Here is a 27,089-nt window from a genome sequence, read left to right on the forward strand (position 1 = left end):
CCAGGATGCTTGTTTCCAGTCCAGGGAAGACCTGGCCTGGAAGTTTGGGCTGGACTGTTCCCATGGGGAACAGGGTCAAGACTGATTTGCATATGGCTGGGTCCAAACTGGAATGGCATGGGCAGCAAAAAAACGATGGATTAAACCCAGATCTGTGACTGGGGGAGAGTGTTTGCATTGTCAGCACTCCGTCCATCATTCTTTTGTGTTGTTAATGTTGTCCAAGGCAGACAGGACCTGAGCCAGGGTGAGCATTTTGAATTTCTCCTTCTTGAGTAAGTAGTTGAGGTCCCGAAGGTCTACGATAGGATGTAAGCCCTTGTCCTTTTTGGGCACAAGAAGGTAGCTGGAATAACAACCACGATCTACTTCTGGCACAGGGACCTTCTCTATGGCTCCCTTGGCCAAGAGAGCCGCAACTTCCTGGCAGAGAAGTGCCAAATGATCCTCCGGAAGATGGCTGACTGAGGGAGGCATTCCTGGTGGGGCAGATTCGAAGGGGAGGGAGTAGCCCCTTCGAACGATCTGCAAAACTAACCCGTCCGTAGTGATTCATTCCCAGTGGGGCAGGTGATGGTGAATCCTGCCACCAACTGGATCGGAGTGAGAGAACGGACTAAGGCCCTCATTCTGACCCTGGCGGTTTGTAACCGCCAGGGCAGAGGGCAGCGGAAGCACCGCCAACAGGCTGGCGGTGCTTCCAGGGCAATTCTGACCGCGGCGGTAAAGCCGCGGTCAGAAAAGGGGAACCAGCGGTTTCCCGCCGGTTTTCCCCTGCCCCAGGGAATCCTCCATGGCGGTGCTGCAAGCAGCGCCACCATGGGGATTCCGACCCCCTTCCCGCCAGCCTGGTTTTGGCGGTTTACACCGCCAGAACCAGGATGGCGGGAACGGGTGTCGTGGGGCCCCTGGGGGCCCCTGCACTGCCCATGCCACTGGCATGGGCAGTGCAGGGGCCCCTAACAGGGCCCCATGAAGATTTTCAGTGTCTGCATAGCAGACACTGAAAATCGCGACGGGTGCCACTGCACCCGTCGCACACCAGCAACTCCGCCGGCTCCATTCGGAGCCGGCTTCATCGTTCCTGGCGCTTTCCCGCTGGGCGGGCGGCCTTTTGGCGGTCGCCCGCCCGCCCAGCGGGAAAGTCAGAATGACCGCCGCGGTCATTTGACCGCGGTGCGGTCTTCTGGCGGTCTCCGCCCGGCGGGCGGCGCCCGCCGCCCGCCGGGATCGGAATGACCCCCTAAGTTGGGTTTGGAGGCTACAGGGGTAGTCTGGGGAGGCCTTTGGCTCCCTGTCCCACGGCCACATGGGATTCTGCGTCCCCGGCCATGCAGCGGCTGAACAGCATGAGTGGCAGGGTGGCTGGGATGGGGACAAGACAGGGAGCCCCTTCCTTGGCCACAAAAGTGGCAAAAGGTGGACTGCTGGGTGTGAGGGGCAGTGGAAAGGCTGAGGGACCGAGCCGTAGCAGAGTCCTTGAACCGCTCCATGCTGAGTCCGCCTTGTCTCCAAAGAGACGGGAGCCATCAAAGGGCATGTTCATAAGAGTCTGTTGGACATCCCCCCAAAAAACAGATGTCCGCAACCAGGTGTGGCACCTCAAGGCCACTGTCATTGCAACCGATCTTCGTAGAGAGTTGGTTGTGTCCAGCCCACATCTGATCTAGAACTTTGCCGCATCTCTCCCATCGGTGACAGCTTGGGGGACGATAGCACGGGCCTATTCTGGTATCTGCGGCAGAACCTGCGCAACCGTATCCCACAGAGAGTGGGTATAGCAGCCCAAAAGGCATGGGGTGTTCACAGACTGCAGTGCGATATTGGAGGAAGAAAACATCTTCTTCCCAAATTGTTCCAGCCTTTTTGATTCCCTATCCGGGGGTGCAGAAGGGAATGCGCCAGAAGAATAGGAAGCCTGGATGACAGGCCTATCAGGCGTGGGGTGTTGAGTTGTTCGGGGCGGGCCGACGGCGGCATGCGATAGTCCTTATAACAGGAGCCCATGTGTTGGGTCTGGACCAAGCACCCAATAGGACATATCTGGGGGTTTCATTGAATAGTAGAAGGGGCTCAGATGTGGAAGGCCCTGGCTGAAGCACCTCTGTTAGGAGATTTGACCTTACCTGAACAGTAGGCAGCTCAAGGCCAAGAACCTCAGCCGCCCTACTGACCACCATAGAATTAATCGCTCCCTCCGCCATACTCACTGTAGGAGGGAATAGCATGCCAACATCTGGCGAAGTGTCTAGGCCACTGGCCTCGCCCAGCTCCTGTGCCCAGTCCAAATTAGGGTCCCATCAAAGACAGAGACAGTGTCGGACGATGCTGTTCTGACTCCGAGTCATCGGGGGATGAGGATTGGGTTGGCCTCGATGGTGGGCACCACATACGTCAGGAGCATCGACAATCGAACCGGCGCCGGGGAAGGTCCCAATGGTACGATGGGTGCCGGTGCGGATCCGGATGGGACCTCAGTGGACGGAGCCGAAGCTGACGGTGCGGAACCCCAAGGCCCCAGACCAAACCCCTTGGGCCCGAAGGCACCATTTTGGGGTCGGCCTGCCCAAAAATGAGGCACATGGCCTCATAAAACTCTTTCAATTTGGCTGCGGTCGCTCTGGCTCCCGGAATCTCGGGGAAGTGCTGAGAGGACCCAGAAGCAGGCTCCGAAGATGCTCCTCCCACATCGCATCAGCTGAGCAGCACGGTGAAGTCAAAGGTTGACGGGATCTCTTCGACCTCTTCTTCTTACCAGGTGGTGGCTCCGCAAGCAGTCTCGAGACCTTCCCCTCGAGGGAGACCGGGTCCTACGCGGAGTCGAGAGATGGGCACACATAAGCTTGAGGGACCGCTCCCTCAAGGCCTTCGGGTGCATGGCCCGGCACTTGAAGCACGACTGCGGGTCGTGGTCGTGCCCAGGCACCACAAACAGACCCGATGCAGATCCTTCACCGACATCATGCGGTGACAGTCCTCGCATGGTTTGAAACCGGGCTTTGGGGACATCCTCGACGCACCAAAAACTCGACAAAAGGATCAAAAATCGGTCAAAAAGAGACCAGGGTAGCTCTCTCTGGATCAGCGTGTGGTACGGAAAGAAAAGAACTGATGTCACTGCTCTGAGATGGCATCTATGTACTACTCCCAACATCATCACGGCGACTATGATGCCAACGACGCCCGCGGAGTCGACTGACACCACCTACCGACTCGCAAGGGTATTGCTCGAAGAAAAAATCGCCGGATCAAGTCTGAAGCCTGGAGAAAAATTCTAAGGTAAGAAATCTGCAACTAGAAGTCTCTATCAGATAAAAGGACTATGCCCCGCGCCACCCCCATGGATAACATAATGTGCCATAATTTTTCTCTGCTTACCATTTCAAAAGCTACGGTAAGGTCCATCAATGTTAGGTGAATAGATCCAGGGCGGGCAATCATATATATTTAGCAACTATCAGGTACAAATGTAAACACTGTTCCACAATCAAGCAGCCAGATTCAGCACCACACTGCACGTTAGATAGGACTTTATGTTCCTCAGCCCACACCTTCAGTCTCTCCAAAATGACACGCCCTGGCACCTTCACAACAGAATTGAGCAGTGAAATGGGCCTGTAACATTGGGGGGGTTGTCCCTGTCCCTCCCATAATCCCCATTTTAACACCATTGAGGGAAAAGGAGAACTTAGAGTTCCCTACCACCAGGTTTTCCTCACTGTGGTCTGAGTGAGCTGACATATTATATGCTTCCTCAAAAAGGGACACCCAACTATTCTCAGTGATGTGCGACCCCAGTGAAACTACAGGTTCTGGAGCTAAGAAGGGATTGTTGACTATGCTCTAGTCAACAATTCCTTGTGGATGAAGAAGCACAAGAAATCAAAGCGGGATTCTGCCTTCTCATGCCACTCACATTTACCTGAACAGGAGTCATACGGCACCACAATTCTCAAACTCATGCCAAAGATAGCCATCTACTGAGCCATCCTGCAGCTGGTTCCAGCACAACTCCAGTTTCCACAGTCATGCCACATCAGATCAAAGAGTTCTTTATAGCTATGCTTTTGCTCTTTGGATCCCTAATGAGTCCTTCTGGTCTCCATCAGGAGTACGGCCACCAGGTTTGTCCTCTGTGCCAGTTGGACCCCCTGATCTCATCTTGTCTCTGGCTGTAGTCCCAAACCCACTGCTGGCACCTGTTTGTTGGGACGCTATTCTTATGCCCTTTGGGACTTAGTGGCACAAGTGATCCCTGGTGTGCCCAAAGATCTGTGACCTGTTCTTGCACAGGCAATTCCCAACAGCTGTGATGTGGCCAAGTTCATGGTATGTTGTGGCTTGGACACCAATTCCATTAGATGGGCCATTGGCACCAGTGTTGTCATTTCTGGACATCTGCCTGTGATTGACTGGGTTCTCAGGTGATATTCAGTCCTCCATGATGGACATGCCCTTTGACAGGACTCACCTGTTTGAAGACAAAGCTGATTACGCTCAACAGCATTTTAAAGACAGCAGGGTTAACACACGCTCACTGGGCTGCCTGCCCCATCTTGCCAACTACCATAATCCTACCACTCCTTTGGATTTGGTAGAGGTGCCCCATTCCACCAGCCCGCCCAGCCTCAAAAAGGAACCCACCAGTTTTGTGGTTGAGGCCGTGGTGCCCACCCACCCCATGGCAAAGATCATCAGGCCATTCAGACTATCCCTTCCCCTGCAGCCTCACCTGCCAAACCTCATCAGTGGGCTCTTACAGGAGTGCGGCCACCCGCTGGGAGGCAGAATCCACCAATTCATCCCAGGATGGCAGGCAATGACGTTGGACAGGTGGGGTCTACAGATCGTTCGCAGATATAAGCCTTACCCTTCTCTTCACTGTCACACTTCCTCTGTTCCCCTAGTGTCTCATGGATGACCATCTCTCCATTTTGCTGCAGGAATTGCACCAGTTTTGACCAAAAGGGCTATTGAGCAGGTGCTCGCTCTTGATGACTGGCTGTTGAAAGTGGGCTTGCCCCAAGTAGTTGTCAACCATCTACAGACTACGGTGAACCTGCTGGCATCCTTGGGGCTCACTTTCAGTGTGCCAAAGTCATTCCTACTCTTTCTCAGGTACCACCTTTCATCTAAGCCATTGCGGGCATGGTTGGGTTATGTGCCTTTCCGCCAGGAAAGACAATCCAGGATATGATTCAGATTTTTTAAACTTGGTCCTGGATTTTAGTGAGGTTGACTCTGAGGCTACCACTACTGAGGGTAAAACATGCCAGATGGCATATGTGAGTTTTGCAGTGGGATTTAAATTCCCAGTGGGCCTAACATAAAGGAGACCTCTCCTACCACATTCAGATTTCGGAGGAGACAGCAAAAGACCTGCAGTGTTGGTTGCTGGACTGCAATTGAGACAGTGGCAGAACCCTCTCCTTCCCTCTCCAGATCTGACACTGGTGACCCATGTATCATTTTTGCATTGGGATGGCCATCTGGGAGAGATGGAGATCAGAGTCCTGGATCCACATCAAACTTCTGGAGCTCAGAGCCATCCGCTTGCTTTGAAAGACTAACTTCTGTCCATCAAGTGGAGGCTGGTTAAAGTGCTCACCAACAACACTGCTGCCATGTTGTATTACAACAAACTGGGGGTTGGGGTCTCAGACCCTGTGTTGGGAGGTGCTGTGCCTCCGGAAATGGGTGGTTAGCCAAGCAATATCCTGGTGGCAAACCACCTGGTGGGCTCTGTGAATGCCAGGGCAAATCAACTCAGCCATCAGTGCCTAGCAGTTCAGGAGTAGCAGTTACAACTGGAGGTGGCACAAGGCCTCTTACTCAAATGGGGAGAATCTTCGCTCAATGTATTTGCCCCTGTCAATAATGGGCAATATGTGTTTCTGTGCATTGGAGTTTTCAAGGTGTCTCTCGTCCGGAGATGCATTCTGCTTCCAGTGGAACTCAGGACTCATGCATGCCTTTCCACCTATACCACTGCTGCCCAAAGTACTCAAGAAAATCAGGGCCAACCAGGTCAAAATTATCCTAGTGGCTCCTGATTGGGTCCAGAATTCCTGGGTTTGAGCATATTCGCACCAATCCGGCTGTCCCTCCTGGACGACATGTTATTGCAGCAAGAGGGCAAGGTTATGCACCCGGACCTTCACAATCTTAACCTTAATGCTAAATGCTTTTGGAAGAACTGTGTTCATATTCTACCAGGGCCAAAGCAGCTACCACTGTATTAGTAGATGGAATCCTTTTCCTAGATATATGCCAGGTAGCTACGAGGGCATCCTGGCACATGTTCACAAAGCACTATTGTCAGGAAAGTCAGGCATTTTGCCCTCTTGGTGCTGAAGGGCTTTCTGTTTTTTGAGTCCATTCACTGACTCATCTCCATATAGGTGTGGCTTTGGTATCCATTAAAAAAGTGAGGAATCTGTGACTAGAAGTCTCTGTCAGAAGAACAAGTTATTTACCTTCACTAATGCTCTTTCTGGTAGAGTCTATGGCGGTCATTCTGACCGCGGCGGGCGGCGGTCGCCGCCCGCCATGCGGTCACCGCCAAATGGCCGCTCCGCGGTCAGGAGACCGCGGATGCCATTCTGGCTTTCCCGCTGGGCCGGCGGGCGACCGCCAAAAGGCCGCCCGCCGGCCCAGCGGGAAAGCCCCTGCAACATAGAAGCCAGCTCCGAATGGAGCCGGCGGTGTTGCAGGGGTGCGACTGGTGCAGTAGCACCCGTCGCGATTTTCACTGTCTGCAAAGCAGACAGTAAAAATCTTCATGGGGCCCTGTTAGGGGGCCCCTGCACTGCCCATGCCAGTGGCATGGGCAGTGCAGGGGCCCCCAGGGGCCCAACGACACCCGTTCCCGCCATCCTGGTTCTGGCGGTGTAAACCGCCAGAAACAGGCTGGCGGGAAGGGGGTCGGAATCCCCATGGAGGCGCTGCAAGCAGCGCCGCCATGGAGGATTCCCTGGGCCAGGGGAAAACCGGCGGGAAACCGCCAGTTCCCCTTTTCTGACCGCGGCTTTGCTGCCGTGGTCAGAATGGCCCTGGAAGCACCGCCAGCCTGTTGGCGGTGCTTCCGTGGTCCCCGGCCCTGGCGGTCATGGACCGCCAGGGTCGGAATGACCCCCTATCTGGCTGCAGATTCCTCAGCAGAATCCAAAGTCTAGAAATTGGCACACTGTTCACAACCAACTTGCTCTTGGGGCTCTGTGTCTGGGGATGTTGATAGCCTCAAAATCAACTGGCATTGGATTGGAAGAGTGACACCTACATATGCTCTGGATATAATTTCTGAAGTGGAACAGTGTCACCTGATGGTACGCTGAGGTACTACTGATAAGTTTCCATATCCGTCTGATGTCTGGGGAATATTCAAAAGGTGAGCAAATCTGTGGCTAGATGGAGTCAACTAGAAAGAGAGTGTTACCAAGGGTAAGTTATCCTGTCTGTTCTTTGCCATTGTTATCTGGGAGTTGAGCTCAGGTTTATTTAGTGAGTTTGGTATTTCACCCTAACAAGGATTGTGGTTATTACTTGAGGTAGGTGCTTACCCTCTTTAACTAATAAATCGAATTTCTTACAAAAGGGGCAGATTTTCTCAATGATTACATATGTGAACCCAAAAGGACATTTATAAAGTGATGTGGTGTCTATTTGTCCGTATGTTGATCTCCATAATCTGTATGAAACAACATTTACTCTGTCGATACATACTCAACTACGTTGTAAAAAGATACAGTTCGAACATACCTCACTTGTCATCCCCTGTGACCTGCAGCTAAATTCACTGTTGTCTCTAAAATATGCATTGCTCCATAAACTAATTTAATTTATGCTCAACTATAAAGTTCAAAGATCTATTGTAAATTAAAGAATGAGGAAATCAATCGGTATAAAAGTAAGTAATTTATTTACGTGAAAGTGTTTGTGTAATTTTTAGGCACACATATGAAAAATTAACATTACGGTAATAAAAAATAAAAAAAACTTAACAGATCCTAGCAAATCAAAGAACTGTCCTATTATAAAGGATTTAGTTCACAATACTCTATTGCAAGTTAGTGAGTATCATGTTTAACTTGGCATAGTGAGATTAACATGTTTAACAACAAATCTGCATGTATATGATAAACAATCTATACTAAATTCAAGTCCAAATTGAAGACATCATTAACTTCATGTTAGGTTCTATATGAATTATATTTCAACACTAGTATGGGTCCTCATTATCTCAAGTATAACCCCACCTAAAAACGTCATGCGTACATTTGTCTGAAATGTTAAATTTATTGTCAGACTAGGGCCATTTTAATTCATTGGTGTGTGTGTTTGTTTTTTAAATAAACAGCTTTAGCTTTATGTACAGTAGTTTACATCGAAATTAGAAAGCATAATATATTTGTGGCATTAGCTTTTCAAGGTGCACACAGAAAACCAGATATTTCTGCAAGTTATGCATTTTACTCTGGAATCAAAGTTTTAGTGACAGCTAATTTCTTCATTTGCTCCAGGCGTGCTTGAACCTTAAGTCCTAATTTATTATTGTGAGAGAGTAAATTCGATTCCACTTGATGATCTCTCGAATCCCTGCAAGAAATAAAGAGGTCACTTTAATGCAGAAGCATAGAAAAAAATTCAACAAGTTTTTTATTTATTTAGATAAATGAGTACAGACTTGTATAAACATGCCTAGATTCCACAACTCCCGATTTAAAGCATTGTAATTTCTCATAACTTGAACTACTGCACAAAAACGTTGGTTTTCTCCGAGTCTGAGTTGTAGAGTATGTGCTGATACTGTAGTGGGCTAGAAAAAAATAACCAAACTACATAATTTCGTTTTCTACCCTGCAGACTAAATCTATTAGAATGGTAATTCAAAAGCTTAGCTGCAGATATTGTTATTTTTCTTTTTCCTCTTTTGTGCTCCACATTTTCCTATCAATTTCCCAAATAATGCAATCATGAGGTAGTTAGTCAAATTGTAAAACACACGTGTTTTGAGAATTTCAGAAAATTGTGCTCATTCTCAATGTATGAAGTTCTAGTGTGTTGAACGACAGTAATATTTTAGCTCCGATTGAATTGGGGACCATATTTCGCCATTATAGTTTTTGGTAAAATTAAAACCTGATGTGCCACCATTATATTGTAATGCTCATAACTGCGGGATTGTGAGTGAGAAAATATAATTCCACAAACCAAACTACACATCAGAAGCAAGCACGGAAATACATTTGAGAAGAAAACTCGTATGCGCAAGAAAAAACATGGACCCAAGCCACATAGTAAACAATTTTGTGCATAAGCAAATAAAATGGGTTAGGGCTATAGTGCAGTTGGTAAAAAACAATGTTTCACATACCTTGTGGTAATAAGTCCTAAGTGCATAAATCAAAGTGGATAAATCTGCTTTACTTTAAAATATATAGACCACGCAGTTAAATGCACCCAGACTAAATATTACTTGTGGTAACCATATTTTAAATAGAGTTATGGAATTAGTGTTTTAGGAATCTGCCACCTTCACCTTACACGAAATGCTTCAGTCTAGGTTTTAAGACAATCCTGAGTCTTAGAAGTGCGTGATGGTGGCGCTGAAGAGCATCATGAAAGTAATGTAACCCTGAGGTACTGACAGATTTCCTGTTTACCACAAAAGTTTGTGGAATTATACAGGTTTTAGAGCATGATCCAATAGGTGTTATTTAAGAATGATATGGGGCCATGTGTTACCTGCAAAAATTAAAGTGTGGCCTTTTGATGGGATGCACTACCTTTGGCTAAATAGCTGCAAATCTTAAAGAACCCCCTCCTCCAGAAGAACAATCTCCAGTAATATGCGCTTCCAAACATGTGTAGTTAGCCTCTAGTGTTATGTGAATGTACATGTTTAGAATGTACTACATTCCTGAGGAAATTGTAGACTTGCAAAAAATAAGAGGGTGGGGTCAAAGGTCCAGGAGAGCCCCGCATCCTAAGACATTTGGACTTGCCAATTAATGCCTCAATAACACATGCATCTTGTTCGTCTGAACAAATCTCACCAAGCTCTCTGTAGATACTTGCATTAGTTTCTAAATGTATTACATTCATCTCCATAGGTTGGGTGCAGCTAACGAACACGTCTAAAATTACATTTGCAATTATTTGGTGAGTATTGTTTGTCAATAATCAAACAGATTTAAAAATCACAAATATTTCAGAAGTAACAAAGCCTGGCAGTATGAAATTATTCAAGGCCTACTAACAATATGTCACACGTGATCCTCTCCAATGCCGAAATGTTTATTTTACAGTTTGTACGTGAGATTTCTTCGTACATAACAGCGGAATGTATTATCTTTATCAACTGGAGCAGCACGTGTGAGGGATATTGTAAATGCCAAGCTACGGAAAACACAACCCACAACTTCTAAGTATTGTCTGATAGCTGTAGCCACTGTACAAAGTATTACAGAAAATATATGCAATTCGGAAGTTGCATAACAGTTTTATGAGCTTAGAGTGCTAACTGACAACATAATCCTTCTAGAACTATGGCTGGATTGGCCATGTTGCCTGCACCTTCGAGGGCCTGGGGGCCAGTTTCAGCCAATCAGAGAGTTAAGTGTCAAAGGGCTGTTATATTAACTAATTAAACCTCCATAGGAAGGGAAGCGTTATTGCCTGAGTTCATTCCCAAATTAATGAATGGGGACAACCATTAGCAGCGGCTCAAGCTCAAGTGTTGTCCTCGGTCATTAACACTTTCATATGATGAGACAAATGAGGCTCCCTCCTTCCCATAGACCCCTCCCTTCCTGAATAAAAATGCCCCCCACCTCCTGTTCGTAAACAAGCCAACCAGACACTCAGTAGAACCGTATGGGGACGGCAAGAGGCAACACGAAGGAAGGTGAGGGAGTAGAACTAGGAGTAATGCCATTAATGGTAAGTAATAAACGCATCATCTCCCGTCCCTCCCTCGCCTTCCTTCATAACCAATGAGACATAACAAGCAAAAAGAGAAACTGACAACAGAGTCACCACAACCAAAAGAGTGCCCAGAAGAGAAAAAAACTCCCAGGCAGAGTGGACAGAACATTGTGACCCAAGCAAGCAACCCAATGGACCAGCACAGGAAGCCAACAGTGGTAACAAATGCGAAGGCAGAGGACCAGTCCACCTCCAAGCACAGCACACCACGGAAGGCCCAAGCAAGACATCCCCGGGAACAGCCCAACAGCACGAAGGCCGCGCCCCAATACCCAGGGGAAGAACCATATCCGACAATACAAACGCCAACCAGAACTGAGAAGGCAGCAACCGACGCAAGGCAGCAGGAGAAGAACACACCTGTACCATAGCAGGACCAAAAAGCCAAAATAACCCGACCCCACAACGGAACAATGACACCCCATCAGGCACCACAGTAAAGAGAGCACACAACTGAACAGAGAAATGCACACCCCACCAGAGGACAGAGCGGGAAGAAACGCCCATAGGAACATCCCCTATCGAGCAGTAGAAACCAAACTGACCACAGACATGACTGAGGGAACCGGGAGCAGAACAAACTGGCTGGAAACACCCAACAGAAAGGAAACATACAGGACAATTCCCAAATGGAAAAAGGCGTCAAAGCAAGGCCGGCAAGGGGACAACAACCCCAGAGGGAGGGCCGAAATCCAGGTGGAGACGAAAATACTGGAAGACCCCACACCAGACTGTCCCACAACCACACCAGCAGAAGGACCTATGACAGAGGAGGACATTGTGGCACCACCAAAAAACACCAGAGCCCACACACACACACCGGACCGAAACCAGAAAAGCCGGACCAACAGAAAAGGCAAACAAAAGGCCTGAGGAGATCGACAAAGCAAACCAGAGTCATAGCCCAAACAGGAGGGCAGTGCCCAAACAAACCAGCGGCACCAAGCAGACACCGTCGAAGGAAACAGAACTACCACAGGAAGACCCCCACCTCAGGGCAATGAGTCGAGACAAGGGTGCAAGGAGAAACCAATGGAGCATGAAAGGGCACAGCCACACTGAGCAGCCCATATATACCCCATCCTCCGAAATCACAGAGCAGGCAGAGACAGAAGAGAATCAATGCCCAACATACAACGTCCAGAGCAATTAAGACAAAGGCCCGAGACCAGGAGCCAACGAATCTGCCAGCCAAGCCCCCTCAACCCAAAGAGACCGGCAGCTAGCAGAACAAACAGCAGAGCTGGAGGAGCCAGGGTAGTCACCGACCGGAAGTACCCACACCAGCCACTCCGATGGAACCCTGTGGGCCAGCGCTGTCCACAGAAAATGGACCAGAAGAACGAAAGTCCCCTGAAGACCAGAGAAACTAGCAGACCAGAAAGGACAGGGGGAAGCTAGCCCAAGGGACCAGGGACACAGGGGAGTCTGGAACCAAACCAATAAGGAAAAATCCCAATACACCATAGGCATCAAAATGTGACAGGCTGAACCAAGTGATCGCCCAAAATGGGACACACAACACAACCTCAGCAGGGAGAAAAGCCCACAGGGGTGTCAGACCCAAGGCAAACACCCCGGGAGAGGCCTGAGCCCAAAGGGAAGGACACAAAACTAGAAATGCATGACAGCAAATGCAAACCGCAAATGCAGACCGAAAATAAGAGAACTGGGAACAGCACCCCAAGGAGTGCCAGACCCGGAAACAGAAGTGCATACGGGCAGAGGAGGGCAATACCCCAGGTGCCCCCCCAGCACCACAGCCTCAGGGAAAAACCAGGCTACCAGCCAAAGCAGACAAAGAGGATACGCGCAAAACATCCCAGGAAAGACAGCAAACCACCACGCATGCAGTGCTATAACAGCCAACAGAGTAGACCTGCAAGCTCCCACCAGAACGGCCACTGCCAGCTCAATGAATCCTGGCAACAGGGAGATGGCAATACAAAATGCAGCAAAAGACCAGAATACAAACTCACAGGAAAGGGCAAAAAAATTGCCTGCGAAGAACAGTACAAAATTCAAGCCAATGCAGCCACAGTGATGAAAGTGAGCCAAAGGCCCTCAGAGGAGGGCACCGGCACAGCCACAGAGGGACCGGCACAGATAGCTCCTCAGCAGCCACCACCAGAGAGCAGGAGGGACAACACATCCAAACCAGACAGAAAGAGGAAGGGAAACCCCGTTGCCAAGGGAGAAAGCAGACAACGGAGGAGAGAGAGCCTAGCAGCGCACTAATAAGGCGTGAGGCAGATGCAGGACCACTGGCCCGTGGCAACAGGCGAGCAGACAGGGCAGAATGCCAGCTGTGGGTTGCCGAACAGTGCCCAGCGCACCGGTATGCCAAATGCTACAAGAAAGCAAAGAGCAGCAGAGCAGAACCCTCCCCAGAGGAAAGGGCAAAAGCTCAACAGGATAGTCTGGAGGAGGAAGAACGACCCACCCCCAACAAGCAAAACATGTGAAAAACATTTAGAGGCGCACAACCCCCTACTGAGAGACCAACAGCAGGAGATAACAAGCAGAGGAGATGAACAACCTTGCAAAGTGCCGAAAAGAAAAGCCCTACAAACAGGAAAGGAAAAACAGGCATAAAATCTGTTCCTGCCGCCTAAGGAAAACCATACACAGCTTCCGTATACGCGCTTAGTCTGCCAGAGGTGCCAGCCCAGAAGCAGAGCTCCAGCCGCAGCAGGACCACCCAACTCCATCACAGTGTCTGCAAGCTACATTCCAGAGAGTGCTGTGCTGTCCCATGAGAACGTCACCAGGCCAGCAGACTGCCGCAGGGAGCCCCGCACCCAACCTCACCTAGATCCAGCACTGAAGACCCCCAGGCCCTGCTGTGGAGGAGGAAAGAGGTAAGTCTACAGGTGAGACAAAAAAAGAACAGGAGGTGGAGGGAGTGCTGTGATTCCATCCATCACTTTTTGTACACGTTTTTGTGGACAGTAAAATACAGCCATAATTTAAGTGCTTTGGCCACATAACTCCATGAAGTCACAGTCTCACTGCACTTACTGCACTATTGGTAGTTATACCAGTCAGAGGGGCCTCTTGCCACCTTCCCTGGGTGTCCAACCATGGCTGGCTGCAGAGCCTAGGGGAGGGAGGGCCTCTCCCAGGTCTCACAGCTCTGAAACATGGCTGCAATGCCCACAAATGAGAGGCAAGTAGCACAGCAATGGTGCCATGGGTGCTGGTGCAAAGTAAAAGCACCCTCTCACTCTTGTTTACTGGCTTCACAGTAAAAAGAAGCTATAATGTGGGAACTGTGTGCATCTACTACCCCTGGGCCCACTGCCACAGCACCTGCTGCACTACTGATGGCTATGTCCTTGACCGTTGACTATGCCGGGCCGAATCACAGGAAATGGTATCACAGGACCTGGACCTTGACATCAACCTATGCACACAGTCATGGTACAGAGCTGTGCCCACACAAGGTGCCTTCCACCTCCTAGGCCTCTCAGACATGGTGCAACTTTGAGAGAGGATTAGAGGAGGGAGTCCACTAACCCATGGGCCTCGCAGCACATAAGCATGAGAGTAAGGCCCAGAGGAGTGGGGGCCTTTCCAAGGCCTGGCAATGCTACATATGGCTAAGAGGTAGAGGGTAGGGGCCTCAGAACAATAGTGTAGCACTACAAACCAGGGGAAGGGTGTTCCCTCCCATCGAATACCCCACCACGATCCACAGCTGTGAGGCTCATGGGAATTATGCCCCATTCTTTGGCCACCCAGCTATGATGTAGTGCTGCAAGACCCATGGGATGTAGCCCCACTGATCTGGGTGTCACAAACGTTGTCTGGTGCTGCAAGAGCTATAGAAGGAGAGTCCACTTCCCTGAGCCCCACAGCCACGGTCCTAGCTACTTCTGCAAGAGCCAAGAAGGGTGGCCACATTTTCGTTATCACTTCACAGCACAATTTATGCATTTGGAGAACAGTGCATGTGTGAAGACACATTTTGTGTGCATAGACTTAGGAAGATGTTAATTGGAAAGCAGGGGAACTAAGAGTCAAATAGCAGATTTTTTTAATTCTAAATCCCCCTTCTAAAACAGGTCATGCCAAAAATATAACTGAGCTGGAGATTGAGGGGCATATTCATGAGAGCTTTGCATCATGCTTGCACCACGCAACGTGGTACATGCATGACACAAACCTCTAAGTGACATTTTGCCGAGCTTTGAATGGCTTATTAGAACAAGTTACTTACCTTTCGGTAACACATTATCTGATAGAGACTTTGGGGGTCATTCTGACCCTGGCGGTAAAATCCGCCAGGGCCAACGACCGCGGGAGCACCGCCAACAGGCGGGCGGTGCTCCCATGGGCATTCTGACCGCGGCGGTACAGCCGCGGTCAGAAACGGAAAACCGGCGGTGTACCGCCGGTTTCCCGCTGCCCTGGGGAATCCTCCATGGCGGCGCAGCTTGCTGCGCCGCCATGGGGATTCCGACCCCCATACCGCCATCCTGTTCCTGGTGGTTTTGGCCGCCAGGAACAGAATGGCGGTATGGGGTGTCGTGGGGCCCCTGGGGGCCCCTGCAGTGCCCATGCCAATGGCATGGGCACTGCAGGGGCCCCCGTAACAGGGCCCCACAAAGATTTTCAGTGTCTGCCATGCAGACACTGAAAATCGCGACGGGTGCAACTGCACCCGTCGCACCCCTTCCACTCCGGAGCCGGCATCCTCATGGAAGGGTGTTTCCCGCTGGGCTGGCGGGCGGCCTTCTGGCGGTCGCCCGCCAGCCCAGCGGGAAACCCAGAATACCCGCGGCGGTCTTTTGACCGCGCAGCGGTATTCTGCCGGTTCCAGCCAGGCCGGCGGCTTCCGCCGCCGGCCGGGGTCAGAATGACCCCCTTTATCTAGCTGCAGATTCCTTACCTTTAGAATTTCCTGGCATCAGCTTGGAATGTGGAACTTTTGCAGTGCAATACCCTTGCGCGTGCTGCATCGCTGTCACCAATAAAGGCACCACCCAGGTGTGCGTACATCAGTTCCTTTTCCACAAACTTCCATGCAAGAAGCAAAGAGACATGGAAAGAACTAACATCTGTCTGTGCCAAAAATTAGGGCAATGTTTGGGACAACCCTTAACCCTAATAGATGTGTCCGCTGAGCTGGGAGGCATGGGTGGGTGTAAGGAATCTGCAGCTAGATGGAGTGTTTACCAGATAATGCATTACCAAAGGTAAATAACTTGTTCCTCTGATAACTTCTAGCTGCAGATTCCTTACCTTTAGAATAGATACCCAAGCCATAACCTCCTGATGGTGGGCTGTGGACAGATCTCCTTACACTAGAAAGTCCTGTAGGACCAAACGGGCAAAGTGTCCGTCCCTACAGGCCTGATTGTCTAGGCAGTCGTGTGCCAAGATACCCACATTTCTGCCTGACAGATACCCAGGACTGGAACACCTCGTGCTAGCACAGTGGTAGCAGCCTGCCTCTGTTGGAATGAGCTCTCAGGCCCTCCGTAGGTTGCTTCTTGGCCAGTGCGTAGCAGAACTTAATGCAGAGAATGACCCCGTGCAAAAAGGTTAATTTCTGCACTTCCTGACCTTTCTTTGCTCCTGGAACTTTTTTGTGCGGTTAAGGTAAAATGCTCTTTTTGGGTCCAGTCAGTGGAGTCGCCCCTTTTCGTTTAGAGGGATGTTCTGACCCAAGTTTAATGGGGTCACCACCTTGGGGAGGAAAGAGGTAGGAGTTCTTAGTACAACCTTGTCCAGGAACATGGTGGGATACAGCGGCTTAGATGAAAAAGCCTGCATCTCACTCACCCTCCTGGCAGATGTTATCACCTGTAAGAAGGCTGTCTTGATGGTAAGCAGCCGGAGGGGACAGTTGTGCAGTGGCTTAAAGGGAGCACACATGAGAAATGTGAGTACTATTTTTGAGCTCTCATGATGGCCGCGAGAGCTCCCGTCACGCTCTGCGGCTGAGGCTGTGAGGCAATAGGAGAGAGAGCGCGCCAAGACAGGACGCGCTGCGGCTTGCTGGGGAATGCGGAAGCCGCCCCGGAGCTGTAACTGAAGGCGGGCTAGGTTGCTAGGGACGCTGAGCCAGGCGTTCCTCGCCGGATTAACGCCGACATTCATGTCGGAATGCGGAAGCCGCCCCAGAGCTGAAAATGAAGCCGGGCAAGGTTGCTAGGGGCGCCGAGCCAGGCGTTCCTCGCTGTATCAACGCGGAGGCCTTTCCAAGCGACTCCTATGTCGAATTCCAGGCTGCTGGAGGAACAGACGTGTAGCGTCCTATTGGGGGAGTCATGGCCAGTCCTGGAAAGAAACCTACAAGAAACCTACATCGGAGGCACGGAGCAGAGGTGGTTTTTCCAGGACTTTTTTCTCAGGGTAGAGGCAACGGCCCAAGGAATTTTTAAAGGTGAAGTGAAGCAGAGAGTCATAATTCCATATATCTTTGATTCAAGATTTTAGTTTCTCCCTTTTTTTTTTTTTGTTTTGTTTTTTGTTAAGAACATTGGGACTTGAGCATTAGATGAGGACCTGGCGGTAAGACATTTGTGGGTCTGATTATAAAATTTTCCACATTTGCCTAGCACTCAAGGCTCATTTCACTTGGCACATAGGGTGGGGGGGGACATAAAAAAAAAAAAATTCTCTCTCTCTCTTGCGGTACTCTGCCCTATCCAAAAGAGTATTTGGGGTTGAAAGGACTCGGAAAAGTACTGTATTAAGGCTGGCAAAGGACTCTTTTTAAAAAAAAAATTATGAAAGATATCTCACCCGTCCGCCCTCCCCCCTTTTTTTTCTCTTTTTCTTTTTTTTTCCCTCCCCATCCCCCTTTTTTTTTTTTTGGGACTTTCGTAAACATGGCTAAAAAATGAATTTAGAGGTGGGGTTCTTTGGCAGACTCCCTATCTGGACGCTTAATTTGCTATTGTAATTAGATTCCTTTTTTTTTTTTTTTTTTTGAGGAAAATGCGGCGGTCTCCACATTTTGCAGGTCTCTCTGCTGCCAGAGTTCCCAGGGCAACTCGTACTACCAAACAGAAGCGACCAGCACCTTTGGATAATCACTTGCACAAAGCTCCGGATTATGCTCCCCCTCTTCTAATCTCAGTTACGGATTCAGCCTCTAGTCTTGTTTCACCTCTCCCTCTCAGCCCTCCGCCCGTAGAAGCCAATTCATCCAGCTCCCCCCTTAGCCTGGATTGTCCGTCTGATGATTCAAGGGCCCCCCCATCTGATCTGGATCTTAGTCCGGGGTTATTTAAGGGTTCGCCATCACTGACTCGGCCGATCGCCAGCAGCAGCTCCGAAACTGCCTGTGATCCAACAGTGAACATTGGATCCGCTTCTAGACCCCTTTTTCCTTTGTTTGGAAGTGGGAGGAATCGTAAGGAAGATCATCCGGTATCAAGCATCAGCCACACTCCCCCTCCGCAGCTGGATGACTCTGCTTCACTGTCAGCACAAGAATTGATCAACAGAGACGGGGCAAACGCAGTAACTGAATCTTCTACCCACATTTTCTCCTCTATTGCTTCTTCTGTTGATTCGGCCGGGCCTAAGGTGCCAAGTGAAGCCTCTACACAGGGTGTGATAGTTATGGCAGATGCCAGTGTTCCTGCGGACAACTTACTTCTGCAGATTCTAAGTGAGTTGAAAGCATTAAAAGTCTCACAGGACGATGCAAATCAGAGAACAGAATCTCAATTGTAGTAACATCCAGCAACTTAACTCACGAATTACAGTTATCGAACAACGAGTCTCTGTTCTTGAGGATACTCGGGTGATGGTAGAACCTTCTCTGGCAAAGTGCCAAGCTGACCTGTTAGATCTACAAATTCGTCTGGACGATGCTGAAAATTGATCACGTAGATCCAATTTGCGAATTACGGGAGTCCCTGAAGGGCGCGAAAACGGTCAGACAGTCACGGAGTTGGTAACAGATCTTATTAAAAGTCATGTTGTAACAGGATTTGAGGATAAGTATCCGGATCTAACTATCCTGAGGGCCCATCGGGTCCCGGCAGTCCAACCGTCAAACTCTAAATATCCTCCAACTATACTAGTGAATTTTGGTGACTTTCGTATCAAGGAACAGATTTTCCAGAAAGCAATTAGAACCAAAACTTTTCAGATTCCCGGGGACTATGCATTTAAGATTTTCTCAGATATGTCAGTGGTGGCAGCACATCGAAGAAGAGAGCTAAAAGACATGATTCCAGCTTTCCAAAGAGCAGGGGCGCAGGCAGGCCTCGTGCAAAAATCAAAACTTAAAGTGTTCTTTCAGGGTCATTCAAATTTCATTCATACGGTTGATGCTGCTACAACTTTGTTGCATGTAATTCAAAACTCCGAACAGTCAGCACTAGAAAGGGGGGGGCGGGGGAAGAATGTAATAAAGACTATTAGGTGATATATTGAATACTAGAAATGACAGTATCATAGTAGAGGCCTGCTCCCCCTTTTTTTTTTTTTTTGCTGCCACAGTGTATGGACAGACTATTCTAATTTTCTCTCTCTAGCCTCTGGCCTAGGGTGCTATGACAAGGCACCTGGTTAGGGAAGAAGTGGGACAAAGGGTGGGGGAGGGATGTGGCCCCGGGTCGTCCAGGCGGGTGGGCTCCAGGTGTGGGCCACTGAAGGGAGGAGGGGGGAGAGGCATGGATATCAGGATCTGTTTTTGTCAATGCAAAGGATCATTACGACTGATTAGGGTATTTTTCTCCAGACTTAGGGAGGCTATAGGCACACTAGCTCAAAATTTTATTAAATGACACAATCGCTTTCGCCATTAAGATTTCTATCCTGGAATATTAATGGATTAAATAATCATAGGAAAAAGTCCGCTATCGAAAAAAGGGTAATTGATCTTAATCCCTCAGTTATATTTCTTCAAGAAACCCATATTCCATTTCATAAAGTTTCGGTTTTCAAATGTTTAAAAAAATGGCTGATTTTAAAGTACTTGCGGCAGCCTCAGTGGCTCATAGAGGGGTGGCAGATTTTTTAGCTAAAACCCTGAATGCACAACCACTGGACTTTCTCTCCGACCCTGAGGGGCGTTGGTGCTGGGTTCAGTGTACAGTCGCAATGGAGAGATTCATTTTTGTTAGTTTCTATGCCCCTCTGACGGATGATCCGGCCCCGTATTTAGACCTGTTTCACTCCCTTTTGCAGCTGACAGGGAAAATTATTATTGGGGGGGATTTCAACTTTCTTCAGGACCCAGCTCTAGACACCACCGTAAAAGGCAAGAGACAGTATAAACCTAAAGTAGCAAAGACGTTTCAAGATTATGTTAAGGTTCTGGCGCTATGTGATCCTTGGAGGACAAACACCCCTGACGTGAGGAAATATACCTGTATCTCTTCCCGGTATAAAAGTTACTCACGTATAGATTTTATTTTGATCTCTGAAACATTGTGCTATCGACCTCAATCGGTCCAGCATTCTGGTCTTTCAGACCATGCCCTTTTGCTGCTGGAAATTTCATCCCACTCTACAGTTCAACTACCTCAGATGAGAAGGTGGATTTTTAATCTCCGCCTTTTAGCGGAAGAAGGGTGGATACAGACTTCACATGTTGAAATAAGGGATTTTTTTCAACACAATCAGGGGTCTTCAACCCCAGCAATAGTCTGGGATGCATTTAAGGCCTACTTCAGGGCCTGGGTAATCGTTAAAGAGGTAGCTGATAAACGGGCTCTGAAACAGCAAACTGCGGTATTGGAAGATGTAGTTCATAAGTGTTTAGTCACCTATTTGAATGCCCCCTCGGATATTAATAGGAAGGCTTTCGAAGCTGCCAAGAAAGCGCTGGAGGGATTTGAAAAAAAAAAAGTTGATATAGAATATGGGTGTTATAAACAGAAAAGTTATGAAGAAAGCAATTTTACGGGAACATTCTTGGCATGGCAAGCTAGAGATCGTATCGCTGGCAATGTTATACACGCTTTAAGATGCCCGATTACTGGGGTTAGGCACACTGACCCCAGAGACCTTGACCAAGTGATGCTGGAGCATTATAAACAAATCTATAGTGACGCTTCAGTTATAGATTCCAGGACCATTGAGATGTTCCTGACGGGCCTTAATATTACTTCTCTTTCAGATGAGGACCGTATGGAATTGTCTCAACCATTTACAAAGCCAGAACTTCTAGACGTAGTTAAGAATCTCCCCACAGGGAAACCCGGCGGTCCGGATGGCTTTCCGGCTGAGTTCTATAAGACTTTCATAAATGCATTTGCTTAGCCCTTTTAAATGGTTTATTACAGGGCGAGGAAATCCCCAGAACTTGGCATGCAGGGAATGTGGTTAGCTTTCCTAAGAAAAATAAAGATAGGAGGATACAAATGCTTACAGTCCAATTTCATTGTTAAACACAGACTATAAAATAATGACAAAACTGTTGGCTAATAGGCTCAATGGGGTAATTAATAAATTGGTGCATCCCAATCAAAACGGTTTCGTGGCTGGTCGACAACTGCTACAAACACGCACTATTTAGCAGAGGCTCTTGATTATTTTACGACTAATAAAGTCCCTGCTATTATTCTTTTGCTGGACGCAGAGAAAGCCTTTGATTTGGTTGTTTGGGACACGCTTTATTCAATTTTATCTAGTTATAAGGTACCCACTCAAGTTATTTCTTTAATTCAAAGGCTGTACTCAAACGCTGAGGCTAATATTATTATAAACTCAAAGTCTGTTGGACAGCTTCAAATACAACGAGGGACTAGACAAGGGTGCCCGTTATCCCCTATTTGATTTGCCCTCTTTATTGAACCACTCGCCATTAAAATTAGACAGAATAGTCAGATTCAGGCGCCGTTAAAATCAATGGGAAAGATTAAACTGTATGCAGATGATATTATTTTGTTTTTGGACATAAAACACTCTTCTCAGGAAGTGGCCTTTAATTTATTTAAAGAATTTCAGCAATCGGTGGCTATGAGATTAATAGGACCAAGACCGACATAATTCTTTGTGGCACTACTCCTAATTGTCTTCTTCCTGAATTAAGAGAATGCGTAAATCCCAACCCAAAAAGATACTTGGGGGTTTATTTTTCTGCCAATATAAGTGATCTCTATGAGACGAATTTCGCTCTTTTACTTCAGAAAACTCAGGCTTTACTGATTCGCTGGAGACCTCTCCCTCTCTCTATATTAGGCCGCATTGCATTAATTAAAATGTCAATTTTACCACTTTTCAATTTCTTGTTTGCGGCTATTCCGTGTGTTTTAACGTAACCTTTTTTTAAAAAACTGGAATCCCTATTTTGCTCCTTTATCTGGCAGAACCGAAAGGCTCGAGCCGCTTTGAGTATACTGTACGCCGATTAGGAGAAGGGGGGACTGGCCTTACCCAATTTCAAAGATTATTATTATGCATTTTTTGCACACTATTATGCTAGCTTTAAATTAGAATACTCCGTGGGCTCCAAGTTTTTTACTGATTTTCGGGTACTAATATGCAGAGAGCATAATATTCGGAAGCCAGCCCTTTTGACCAAATCGCCTAAAAAAGTTTGTTATAAAATTCTTAAATGGTTTCTTAAGAGAAGAGTGGATTTTTTTTGGGAAAATATTCAATCCCTTCTGTACATTTTGACACTCCACTCTCACAGATTTCTCTTGGTTCAGGGATTCAGCTTAACGAAGTCATGGTGAAAAGCTGGGAGCGCGCTGGATTTAGTAAAATTGGAGATTTTCGTGTTGAGGGTAACTGGGAAGCCCCATGGAAAATCATGATCACAGTCAACAATGATCTTTTGCTGGTCAGATCCTATAATATTCTGCTGCAGGTTTTTAAAGACTTAGATATTAATTCTATCATTAATACCCAATCATTGGTAACAGAATTAGCTACACCTTCGCGGATAGGGAATGCAGGGGCATGGAGAAGGCTCTTGGCAGAAAGGGTTAAAGTGGATCTGGGGATAAGAGCTCAGAAGAAATGGGTTAGTCAGGAGGGCATGGTGGTCTCAAGTGATTACTGGGAGACTATTAACCGCCTAAATTTCTCTGTGCTACGAGGGGCTAATTGGCATCGAATTATATTTTTTAGCAAATGGTTGCTGTATCGAACCCCGCAAGCCCTATCTCGTATGGGGATCGGCCACCCAAATATGTGTTTTCGTTGCAAGGAAATAGGGGCGGCAGGCTGGATACATACGATTGCGACATGCTTATGTATACAGCGATACTGGGAAGGGGTTTTTTCAATTTTAACATCCATTGTGTTGGTACCCATATCTCAGAGTATTCGCCTGTTGAGTTTGGGCTATGATCCTGAGGCAAGACTCTCCTCTCGATTGGAGAAGCTCGTATTTATAGCCACTGCGGTGGCTAGGTCACTGTTGCTGAGAAACTGGCGGTCTGAATTATCTCCTACTAGTCAAGGATGGTATAATAGGATGGTTCAAGTTAGGCTTCAGGAGATGAGATATGCTAGTAGAATAGGTAATGTTAAAAAGTTCTCTCTAATCTGGGGAAATTATTTCTTAGACCAGCTTGGTTGATCTTTTTTTTTCTTTTGTTTTATTTACTGAAAGTGACAATGTATCTTGGTGTGTACTGATTTTAAAAATAATAAAAAATAAAAAAAAAGAGAAATGTGAGTACCAGATTTAAGTCCCACTGAGGCATAACAAAGAGTGCAGGAGGAGACATATGTACAAGCCCTTTCAGAAATGTATGTACAATAGGTGATTTGAATAATGAAGGATGATCAGGCAGCTGAAGGAGCACTGATTGTAGGAGAGTACCATCTTGCCTGGCATGTTACCCCCATATTTCACTGTATATATGTTGTTTTAGTCTATGTGTCACTGGGACCCTGCCAGGCAGGGCCCCAGTGCTCATAAGTATGTGCCCTGTATGTGTTCCCTGTGTGATGCCTAACTGTCTCACTGAGGCTCTGCTGACCAGAACCTCGGTGGTTACGCTCTCTCTGCTTTCCAAATTTGTCACTAACAGGCTAGTGACTAAATTTACCAATTCACATTGGCATACTGGTACACCCATATAATTCCCTAGTATATGGTATTGAGGTACCCATGGTATTGGGGTTCCAGGAGATCCCTATGGGCTGCAGCATTTCTTTTGCCACCCATAGAGAGCTCTGACAATTCTTACACAGGCCTGCCAGTGCAGCCTGCGTGAAATAACGTCCACGTTATTTCACAGCCATTTACCACTGCACTTAAGTAACTTATAAGTCACCTATATGTCTAACCTTCACCTGGTGAAGGTTGGGTGCAAAGTTACTTAGTGTGTGGGCACCCTGGCACTAGCCAAGGTGCCCCCACATCGTTCAGGGCAAATTCCCCGGACTTTGTGAGAGCGGGGACACCATTACACATGTGCACTATACATAGGTCACGACCTATGTATAGCGTCACAATGGTAACTCCGAACATGGCCATGTAACATGCCTAAGATCATGGAATTGTCACCCCAATACCGTTCTGGTATTGGGGTGACAATTCCATGATCCCCCGGGTCTCTGCCATAGTACCCGGGTACTGCCAAACTGCCTTTCCGGGGTCTCCACTGCAGCTGCTAGTGCTGCCAACCCCTCAGACAGGTTTCTGCCCTCCTGGGGTCCAGGTAGCCCTGGCCCAGGAAGGCAGAACAAAGGATTTCCTCTGAGAGAGGGTGTTACACCCTCTCCCTTTGGAAATAGGTGTGAAGGCTGGGGAGGAGTAGCCTCCCCCAGTCTCTGGAAATGCTTTGATGGGCACAGATGGTGCCCATCTCTGCATAAGCCAGTCTACACCGGTTCAGGGATCCCCCAGCCCTGCTCTGGCGCAAAACTGGACAAAGGAAAGGGGAGTGACCACTCCCCTGACCTGCACCTCCCAGGGGAGGTGCCCAGAGCTCCTCCAGTGTGTCCCAGACCTCTGCCATCTTGGAAACAGAGGTGTTGGGGGTACACTGGACTACTCTGAGTGGCCAGTGCCAGCAGGTGACGTCAGAGGCTCCTTCTGATAGGCTCTTACCTCTCTTTGTAGCCAATCCTCCTTCCTAGGTAGCCAAACCTCCTTTTCTGGCTATTTAGGGTCTCTGCTTTGGGGAATTCTTTAGATAACAAATGCAAGAGCTCATCAGAGTTCCTCTGCATCTCCCTCTTCACCTTCTACCAAAGGATCGACCGCTGACTGCTCAGGACGTCTGCAAAACCGCAACAAAGTAGCAAGACGACTATCAGCAACATTGTAGCGCCTCATCCTGCCGGCTTTCTCGACTGTTTCCAGGTGGTGCATGCTCTGGGGGTAGCCTGCCTTCACCCTGCACCAGAAGCTCCGAAGAAATCTCCTGTGGGTCGACGGAATCTTCCCCCTGCTAACGCAGGCACCAAAAGACTGCAACACTGGTCCTCTGGGTCCCCTCTCATCCTGACGAGCGTGGTCCCTGGAACACAGCAACTCTGTCCAAGTGACTCCCACAGTCCAGTGACTCTTCAGTCCAAGTTTGGTGGAGGTAAGTCCTTGCCTCCCCACGCTAGACTGCATTGCTGTGTACCACGTGGTTAGCAGCTGCTCCGGCTCCTGTGCACTCTTCCAGGATTTCCTTTGTGCACAGCCAAGCCTGGGTCCCTGACACTCCTTCCTGCAGTGCACAACCTTCTGAGTTGTCCTCCGGCGTTGTGGGACTCCGTTTTGTGACTTTGTGTGGACTCTGGTTCACTCTTCTTCCGAGTGCCTGTTAGGGTACTTCTGCGGGTGCTGCCTGCTTCTGTGAGTGCTCCCTGAGTTGCTGGGCGCCCCCTCTGTCTCCTACTCCAAGTGGCGACATCCTGGTCCCTCGTGGGCCACAGCAGCAGCTCTAACCTAAACCTCTACCGCGACCCATGCAGCTAGCAAGGCTTGTTTGCGGTCTTTCTGCGTGGGAACACCTCTGCAAGCTTCATCGCGACGTGGGACATCCGTCTTCCAAAGCAAAAGTCCCTAGTCCTCTTCTTTCTTGCAGAACTCCAAGATTCTTCCACCGGGTGGCAGCTTCCTTGCACCCTCAGCTGGCATTTCCTGGGCTCCTGCCCACTCTCGACACTGTCGCGACTATTGGACTTGGTCCCCTTGTCTTACAGGTACTCAGAACCGGAAATCCACTGTTGTTGCATTGCTGGTGTTTGTTCTTCCTGCAGAATCCCCCTATCACGACTTCTGTGCTCTCTGGGGGTAGTAGGTGCACTTTACACCTACCTTTCAGGGTCTTGGGGTGGGCTATTTTTCTAACCCTCACTGTTTTCTTACAGTCCCAGCGACCCTCTACAAGCTCACATAGGTTTGGGGTCCATTCGTGGTTCGCATTCCACTTTTGGAGTATATGGTTTGTGTTGCTCCTATACCTATGTGCTCCTATTGCAACCTATTGTGATTCTACACTGTTTGCATTACTTTTCTTGCTATTACTTACCTAATTTTGGTTTGTGTACATATATCTTGTGTATATATCTTGTCCTCATACTGTGGGTACTCACTGAGATACTTTTGGCGTATTGTCATAAAAATAAAGTACCTTTATTTTTAGTAACTCTGTGTATTGTGTTTTCTTATGATATTGTGCATATGACACCAGTGGTATAGTAGGAGCTTTACATGTCTCCTAGTTCAGCCTAAGCTGCTTTGACATAGCTACCTTCTATCAGTCAAAGCTGCTAGAAACACCTCTTCTATACTAATAAGGGATAACTGGACCTGGCACAAGGTGTAAGTACCTCTGGTACCCACTACAAGCCAGGCCAGCCTCCTACATTGGTTGTGCAGCGGTGGGATAAGTACTTGTAACTACTTACCACTTTGTCATTGTGTACTTTTCATAAGAGAATAATATACAAAACAGTTCAGTGTATGTACACCTAACCAAAAGGTTTTGCTTTTCTCCTCTTAAACTTTGTAAAAAGTTCTGAAAAGTTTCTCTAAACTTCTAAAAGCTTGCTAAAAGTTAGAAAAAGTTTTTTTCTCTGTTCTTTAAAAAGTTCTGAACTTTTTCTTCCTTCTCACTATCTCTAAACCTCCTGCTATCATGTCTGTAGAAGATTCAACTCTTAAAATGGTCTATACTACTTATGACAATTTGAATTACAAGAGCCTAAGGAGTCTCGGCTTAGAT

General features: G+C 48.1%; 1 protein-coding gene across 2 annotated transcripts in view; it reads right to left on the reverse strand.

Annotated features, from left to right (window-relative positions):
• Window positions 1-7,902: 7,902 nt before the first annotated feature.
• The window catches only part of CFAP221 (cilia and flagella associated protein 221), an 827,291-nt gene continuing 808,104 nt past the window's right edge, over window positions 7,903-27,089 (reverse strand). For both annotated transcript variants that reach the window (XM_069224324.1, XM_069224325.1), the window contains exon 24: window positions 7,903-8,595. In XM_069224324.1, coding sequence (XP_069080425.1) covers window positions 8,469-8,595 — 127 coding nt within the window. In that variant the 3' untranslated portion in view covers window positions 7,903-8,468. The remainder of the gene's footprint in view (window positions 8,596-27,089) is intronic.

This window comes from Pleurodeles waltl, chromosome 3_1 (genome assembly GCF_031143425.1).
Source record: "Pleurodeles waltl isolate 20211129_DDA chromosome 3_1, aPleWal1.hap1.20221129, whole genome shotgun sequence".
Taxonomy (NCBI): Eukaryota; Metazoa; Chordata; class Amphibia; order Caudata; family Salamandridae; genus Pleurodeles; species Pleurodeles waltl.